Consider the following 8501-nt stretch of genomic DNA (forward strand, 5'->3'; position numbering starts at 1 on the left):
CCATCCCTCAACCTAGAGGCAAGAATGGGATCCATGTATCAAGTAGCCCATGGGAGTAACTTAGCAACCTCTGATGGTATAGCCTGCCCAGGAAGGAGGATATTTGGGACATGGCCTCCCAACCAGAATTCTAGAAGAATGCAGACTGGGTTAGGACCAAAAAAAAAAAAAAAAATTTTTTTTTTTTTTTAGGACCTATTCCCACTAAGCACTTTGGAAAGTATAAGCACAACCTCCCTTTCCCAGTAGGGTTCCCGGCGCCCTAATGAGCTTCACCGCTGATGTCCTAGCACAGTGCCTGGCACACCGTGGACACCTAACAAAGGAGTGGTGCCCTTCTTGCCTCTCACCAAGGGCAACAGGTCCCCTGGGTCAACGCCCTACCCTAGATCTCCCCGACACCCTCATCCCTTCACCACCATCCGTCACTGCCCTCTGTCCAGTTGCCAGGATCAGCAATCTCCCCAATGTAATCCTTCCAAAAACGCCTCTTCACGGAGTTGGGACTGTGCAAGTTTACCGTCTGGAATGTCAGCTAGAGATGTGAGAGCAAGGAAAGGGAATTATCAGGCCCCTAGACTCACACACAGCCATCTCCAAGGCCCCTTCCTTCAGAGCCGGTTCAGGGAGCCTACCCCTCTCCGCCCCTGTCCCCGCCCCCGCCCTCTTTCCAGCGCCCCGCGGCCCTCCCCGGCCCGTTTCCTGCCCCCACCCCGCCCTCTGCGCTATTTAAGGCGCCCCCGCCGCCTGGCGCCGTCCTGCAGGGCTCCCTCGGGCGCCACGCCGGGTGATCGTGCGTCCCCACCTCTACCTGGGTTGGCCGGCAGGCAGGCGGTATGTCGGCGGGCCTGAGAGCCTCCAGCCAGCGGGGGTCGGGCGGGGACAGGGGTCTCACCACCTGCCGCGGCCGAGGGGAGCTGCTGGGCGCGCGGTGAGGGGAAGCCTGACTGTGGGGCCAGGCTCTGTGCTAAGAGCGTTTCCTACCTACTTTCCTTGAATTCTTACAACAACCCTAACAAGTAGGAATAGTATTATTTCCGCTTTACAGGAGACTGAGGCCCTAAGAGGTTGTCACTTATCCAAGGCGCGGGTTAGTAAGAGTGAGGCAGGATTTGACCTAAGGTCTGGCTCTAAACAGCTTTGTCTGGGAAAAAGCATCTCCCCACCCCATCCCCTCAGATGTGCTGGGAACTCAGTGACCTGTGCCTCAGGCTGGCTGCAATGACAGTTCCTCCCAAGAGCCTAGAATTTGGCAGTGACAACTTGGGGTTGGAGTTGGGGCGGGGGGGGGCAGTGAGTGGAGGAGGAGGCAGGACCAAGTGTCCATACTTAAGTCACAGGTGGTCATCATTGTTGACAGGGAGCTGATGTAGGACACTACCTTCTAACCTGGGAAAACCCCTCCTACCCCCAGTCCCAAGCTGAGGGTAGAGCGAGGCCAACTGGGTGAGATATGAGAGGGAGGGGAGCACGCCCCTGAGAAGCTGAAGATAGCACGCACCCACTGCCTGGGGACAGCCAGCCTTGCGCAGAAGGGAGGAGGGCACAGCACAGCTGTGTGACCTTGGATAAATCCCTCAAATTCTCTGTTCCCAGAGGCTCAGAAGCCTCAGCTTGATCCAGATCTCCTTGGGCTTTGGTTATCCTGGGGTTCTGTCTGGGAAAAGAGGGACGCAGAGGTGTGACTAGAGGTATCTCAACTGTACCCCTGCCATTCAGAGAAGGAGAATGAGAGGATGCTAAGAGCTTAAGCACCGATCACCCAAATTCTGCTTTGGGTCCTGCCTGCCCTGCTGGGTGTGAGCTGAAGGCCAGTTCTCTCCCCTCCCCGAGGCTCAGTTTCCCTGTAGGTAAAATGGGATGGCAGACCACCCTGCAGGCTAGTCTCTCAGCCCTGCTGACGTTGCTCTTGGTCTCCTTGCAGACGGAGGCCCGGCAACCATGGGCGACTGGAGTTTCCTGGAAAAGCTGCTGGACCAGGTCCAGGAGCACTCGACTGTGGTGGGCAAGATCTGGTTGACGGTGCTGTTCATCTTTCGGATCCTCATCCTGGGCCTGGCCGGTGAGTCGGTGTGGGGCGACGAGCAGTCGGACTTCGAGTGTAACACGGCCCAGCCAGGCTGCACCAATGTCTGCTATGACCAGGCCTTCCCCATCTCCCACATCCGCTACTGGGTGCTGCAGTTCCTCTTTGTCAGCACGCCTACCCTGGTCTACCTGGGCCATGTCATTTACCTGTCCCGGCGTGAGGAGCGGCTGCGGCAGAAGGAAGGGGAACTGCGGGCTCTGCCTGCCAAGGACCCCCAAGTGGAGCGGGCTCTGGCGACCGTGGAGCGTCAGATGGCCAAGATCTCGGTGGCGGAGGATGGGCGCCTTCGGATCCGTGGGGCACTCATGGGCACTTACGTGACCAGCGTGCTGTGCAAGAGCGTTCTAGAGGCAGGCTTCCTCTACGGCCAGTGGCGCCTCTACGGCTGGACCATGGAGCCCGTGTTCGTGTGCCAACGCGCACCTTGCCCCTACCTCGTGGACTGCTTTGTCTCCCGCCCCACGGAGAAGACCATCTTCATCATCTTCATGCTGGTGGTCGGACTCATCTCCCTGGTGCTCAACCTGCTGGAGCTGGTGCACCTGCTGGCCCGCTGCCTCAGCCGGGGGATGAGGGCAAGGCGGGGCCAGGAGGCACCCCCAGCTCAGGGCGCCTCCTCAGACCCTTACTCTGACCAGGTCTTCTTCTACCTCCCTATGGGCAAGGGGCCCTCATCCCCACCATGCCCCACTTACAATGGGCTCTCATCCAGTGAGCAGAACTGGGCCAATCTGACCACGGAGGAGAGACTGGTTTCTTCCAGTCCCCACCTCTTCTTGGACCCACCCCCCCAGAGTGGTCGGAAACTCCCCAGCCGCCCCAGCAGCTCTGCCTCCAAGAAACAGTATGTGTAGGAGCCTGGGGCTTATGTGTCCCAACAGAAGGGCCTTGGAAAGTCTGGCTGCCTTGGACGCTTCCTTCTTTAAGACTCTCAGTGGTGGCTGGAGCTGGGGGCCTCATTGCAGGTTGTTTTTGAACACCTGGGTGCCTTCCTTGGACCAGAGGGCACCATGGCTTCCTCTCCAGAACATTACTTTGTCCCAGGCACAGACACAGCTGGCTTAGGTTGGTCCTGGCCAAGGATGTCATGGGCCCTCTGGCCTTTTCCACCTGGTCCAGAGGATTCCAGAGTCGACTAGCCCCATTCCCACCCTCATGGAAGATTCACCTCGGCCCAGGTGGTCCTCACACCCTCTCCTCACAGGAAAAGGCTGGTCAAGGCTGCTGGGTCGGCCTCGATCATGCAGATAGACAGAGCCTTTGATGGCAGGCGGTGCAGGGATGGGGGAAGGCTATGGGTCTGGAGCTGACCCTGTCAAGAGGACGGGGCCTTGTTCTCATCACTCCTTCCCAGTTCCACTGTTTATGCTTCTAAAATAAACAGGACTTGATCACAAACTGGGTGTGTATTAATGCGGCCGGGATGGGCCTTGTCGGGGGGAGGGCGCGGAGGGGAGAAGTTATTTTACCCAGGCTTCCTTTTCTTTTTGGTCCTGCATAATCTCTTTGGCCTTTGCAACCCCAGTTCCAGCCAGCATCTTCAACCCTCAGATTCTGCCTCTCAGCAGCCCTGAGTCCTAAACACTCTGCCTTTTGAAGGGCTTCGGGCACCAGTCTCTTCTCTCCATCCCCAGTGCCCCAGCCCCAGTGGCCTGCCTGTTCATCAACGGCCAGAGCAGCACCTTCCCCATCGTGCCCCGTGCCTGTCTTTTCCCCAAGCTATTCTGCACCTGCAGTGTGTTAACCCTCACTGGATACTTCACACTCTAGGCATGCCTACCAGCTAAGTCCTTCACAGTCCAGCTTTCCCACCTCATCCTGGGCCCCTTGGTATTTAGGGAGAGGGCATTTAGGTCACCGTCCCTTCCTACCTTGGTGCTTTCTGGTCTACCCACCAAAAAAGGCAACTCAAACGAAGGCCTGCATTATACGTCCTTCCCATACACTCAGAACTCACTCAGTGAAAATGATGGTCCCTGGGTGGTGCAAAGAGTTAATGCACTCGGCTGCTAACCAAAAGGTTGGCGGTTTGAGTTCACCTCAGCAGAAAGGCCTGGCAATTGACTGCTGAAAAATCAACCATTGAAAAGCCAGGGTCACCATTAGTTGGAATTGCCTTGACAGCAACTGGTTTATAAAACCAAACAAATAAATCCATTGCCATCGAGTCAATTCCAACTCATAGCGACCCTACTGGACAGAGTAGAACTGCCCCAAAGGGTTTCCAAGGAGTGGTCAGTAGATTTGAACTGCTGACCTTTTAGTTAGCAGCTGAACTCTTAACCAGTGTGCCACCAAGGCTCCGACTGATTTATAGAGAGGCAGAAAAGAGTCCAGTGGAGGAACTGACACTTGCCTCTGAGTTATGACAACTGCAGAGAAAAATTAACACTTGAACTGGATCTGGAAAGGGAAGTAGGAATTTGCCGACGTGGGAAGGAGGAAGGCCAGAGAAAACTGCAAATGCCCTGGAGGAAGAGAGTGACCAGGGCTAAGGAATGCTCAGGGTCTGATGAGCCATCTTGAATGAAGAAGAATGAGCCCAGTGTTGACCAAGCTGGTCTTCCATGTGCAAGAGTGACCCAGGTAGGAAGAGCACTCAAGTAGTGGCACTCGGAAGTGAGCTAGTCCTCCCCTCCCCAGGGAGATTTGAGGTCTGAGTTGGAGAAGGAACGGGTGCCCATCTCCTGTGCCCACATGCTTTTCCTGAGAGCTGCAATGTTACTGCAGCAGGTTGGCAACTTGGCCCTCTCCCCCTAGGACAGGCCTCCAAAGAGCCAGCTCTGTATCCCCCACCCCAAACTAACTCACTCACTCACTGCTTCTCCATCAAGTCTGAAGTTTCAGCCTGGGAAGTTACAGCCTTCTCACTCTTCCAGCCTCGGTTCTTGTTGTTCCTTCCAAGTCCCTAAGACCCAACCAGGCAACCTCCTCACTGCTCCCCAGACTCACCCTTTGCCAGCCTGGAGTGCCCCCCCGCCCCCCACACACACACTTCCAAACCCCACCAGTCCTTTAAACACAATGTACTCTGGAAAAGGCAGAAGAGTAAGATATGCTTTGGCATCAGAGGGTCCCGAATTTAAATGCTGCCTCCAACATAAAAACAAGCTATGTTATCTTAAGCCAATCATTCCTTCTCTGAGTCTCAGTTTCCTCATCTGTAAAAGAGTACCACCTGCCTCACAAGTGGCCAGAAATAAAATTTTTAAAGAGCATACGAACGTGTCTGGTTCATAGTAGTCATGCAATAAAGTTCACTTTTTATTTTATTAACATATGTCCTTCCTCCTCCAGGAAGCCCTCTCTGACTCCCACAGCCACTCCCCAGCAATGACCTCTACCTGTCAGGGATCTAGACCACTGCTTAGTACTCACCTAGCTCATCAACCTGTAAAACCCTAGGTATTGCCGGGGAGACATTTTTATTCTCCCATGGGCCTAGCCCAGCATTTGTTTTGGTTATGAAATGAGCGATGGAGTTAGACTGGGCAGAAAAGCGGCTGTTCACATGTTGGAAGAGCGTGACTCCAGGAGGCTTCTCCCCTCGCCAGGGTGAGAGGCTAGGGCTGTGGGTCAGAGGTTGCTCTCTCGGGTCAGCCCCACCGAAGGGCCCTGGGAGCCTGTGTTTCTAGTGTTCTCTACCTGTTCTACTTTGGAAAGGTAGGAGAAGAAAGGTCTGAGTGAGGAGGGCATCCTTCCTCTCCCTCAAAACTTACCAGCTCTGAGCTTGGTGTTGGGGCTGGAGCCAGGCTGGGGCTCAGGGACTTGAACATTCAACAAGGCTGAACTTGGGCCCTAGACTGGTGGCCACACAAACACAAGGGCAATTGGGCTAGGTATAGAGGGTTAAGGGTGAGGTTGGTGTGGTGGGGACGGGCCACACAGGTTGGGGTGGGGGCACTGCAGTGGGGTGAAGACTTCTTCAATGAAGTTTGGCTATAAATTTCACCCACCCACTGGCCACACCTCCCCTCCAAGCCTTGGTGCTGGACGGCTGAAGTATTAAGCATCTCTGTGGTGATGTGGCCTGGATGGAACACTGTAGATTCGCCTCTCGTGTTCTTCCTTTGCTTCCTTCTTCCTCCCACCAGCCCATCCCTCACCATCACCAAAATCCAAGCTGACAACAGGCAGCTCTCGGTCATGGAAAAAGCCACAGTCTGGAGTTAGGAGGCTGGTCTCCTGCCTCCCACCCCGGCCACACTCACATGACTGTGACTCGTGCTCATCTCTGGGCCTCAGTTTCCCCATTGTCAAATGAAGGGTTGGATGAGAAACAGGTAGGTGGCAATCAGGTGTGAGGAGCATTTGCACAGGATAACTTGTCACTGATCTTTGGCCTGAACCTCATGAGTGATACAGTATTTCTCATAAATCAGAGGAGATTCAAGGCTATATCCATAAGATCAGTTCCCATCCCTTGAACTCACATTGCTTTCCTCTATAGGAAAGAAAAGGACGGGGTTATGTGGAGGCACTGGGAATTTTGCATCACTCAAGGTCATCTTATCTGCAACCCATGGGAACGTATGAACGTCACGGGCCACACGTAAACAAAGCAGGGGTGACAGGCTGTGTGCTGGCAAGCTTCATCCCAGTCCAACTTGCTGGCTCGCTAACCTCTGGGCTGCTGACCTCACGTTTCCACTGCTGACACTCAGTGCCTTGACTGTGGGTCCTTCATTTCATTTCCACGCCAACCTCAGCATGACCATTGATGCTTGCAGGAAGAGATATCCATCACAGGATTGTTGGAGCTTTGTTCTCCATCTTATAGCTTCTCCCACCAGCCCTGGCTCTGACCCCAAAGGCTGCACAGGCTCAGCTGCTCTGTCCTTCCCTTACTCACTTTTAGTATATTAAAATTTTTTTTTTCAGATTATAAAGGTTATACATGATCATTATAGATATGCCATACAGGAGAAACAACTATTAATATGCAGAAGTAATTCCTTCCAGCCTTCTACCATACATGTTTTTTAAATAAAATCTTAGATTTAAATAAAATCTAAGGAGCCTCTCTGGTACAAGTGTTTTCCAACCAGCTACTAGCCTAAAGGTTGGGAATTCAAACCCACCCATCAGCTTTGCAGAAGAAAGGCCTGGCAAATTGCTTCCATAAAGAGTGTAGCCAAGAAAACCCTATGAAGCCGTTCTACTTTGTAACACATGGGGTCACCATGAGTTGGGAGCCAACTCAACAACAGCTAACAACAATAAAGGTGCACCTACAATTTTGCATTCTGATTTTTTTAAATTTTACATTAAATCATAAGCCTTTTCCTCCATGATATTGAATACCTTTGGGAACCCCAGTAAATGGCTTTATCATGTGGCTTTATCATCATCAACTCAACCATGACCCTGTCATTGACTTTTAGATTGTTTGCAGCTAATTTTCCCTTATTATAAATCGCACTGTGGTGTAGATGCCTGTGCATAAATGTTTTCCAAGTTTCTGTTTCCTTGAGAAAGCAAATACCAAGAAGGGAAATTACTGGGTCAAAAGATACGAAGTTTAAATAAAAATGTAGGTTTTTTTTTTTTTTTCTGGTCATGAAAGTAATTCATTGTAGATGACATCAGAAAAACCAAAAAGCACAAATAAAATATAAGAAGCGAAGGCACCAACTACCTCTGGGAGTGGGCGTGAAGGTGGAGCTGAAAACTGGTGACCTGACCATGGCTCCCCCTCCATTTTGAGCAGCTTGATGCCCCCCCCTGCCCCGCCCCGCCCCGCCACACTTTGCAGAAGAATGGAGGTTTATTGTCTGAAGAGGCTAGAACAGAGTCTCTGGATGGAAATATACTGCATAGTTGAGGGTGGGAGTACCACAATGAAAACAGAGGAATTCAGTGGAAGTTTACATACTACGTGGTGAGACCCTCAGCCTCTCCCCACACTTGGCTCCCAGAATGCTGACTGAGAGACAAGGCTATAAACAGAGGATTCACTCTAGCCTGGAAGCCATGGAATGCTGCCTGGAGGAGGTAACCTTTAGTGATAAAAGGTGAGAAGAAATGATGCAGGGAAGAGATGGGGAAGAGCATTCCGGGCAAAGGGAACAGCATGTTCCAAGCCACTAAAGAAGAAGCAAGTGGTTCAATATAGTCATTGCTCAGGGTTGTTTTTGATACGTACTGCCAAATTGCTTTCCGAAAAACCTACTTATATATTCAACAGCATTGTATGGAAGTGCTCACTTCAAAGCACCCACTCCAGCATTGTTATAATTTTTAAATTCCTTGGCTTATTACATAGGCCAAGGGGAAAAAAAAAAGTATCACTTTCAACGGGTTAGCTTTGATTACTGGTGAGTGTGGACATTATAACACATACTTCTTCGGCATTTATGTTTCTTCTGTAAATTTCTTCTTGCCCATTTTTCTATCAGGTTTGATCAGTTTG

At 52.0% G+C, this 8501-nt stretch overlaps 1 protein-coding gene across 1 annotated transcript; it reads left to right on the forward strand.

Annotated features, from left to right (window-relative positions):
• The first annotated feature begins 759 nt into the window (after positions 1-759).
• On the forward strand, positions 760-3481 carry GJA4 (gap junction protein alpha 4). The gene is made up of 2 exons (XM_049878695.1): positions 760-834; positions 1925-3481. The coding sequence occupies exon 2, from the start codon at positions 1942-1944 to the stop codon at positions 2941-2943; it is 1002 nt and encodes a 333-aa protein (XP_049734652.1). The 5' UTR covers positions 760-834; positions 1925-1941; the 3' UTR covers positions 2944-3481.
• Positions 3482-8501: the final 5020 nt, after the last annotated feature.

Source organism: Elephas maximus, chromosome 3 (assembly GCF_024166365.1).
Source record: "Elephas maximus indicus isolate mEleMax1 chromosome 3, mEleMax1 primary haplotype, whole genome shotgun sequence".
Lineage (NCBI taxonomy): Eukaryota > Metazoa > Chordata > Mammalia > Proboscidea > Elephantidae > Elephas > Elephas maximus.

Coding starts and splice junctions, on each gene's coding strand:
- GJA4 (XM_049878695.1), top strand. CDS start 1,942: ATGGGCGACTGGAGTTTCCTGGAAAAGCTGCTGGACCAGGTCCAGGAG.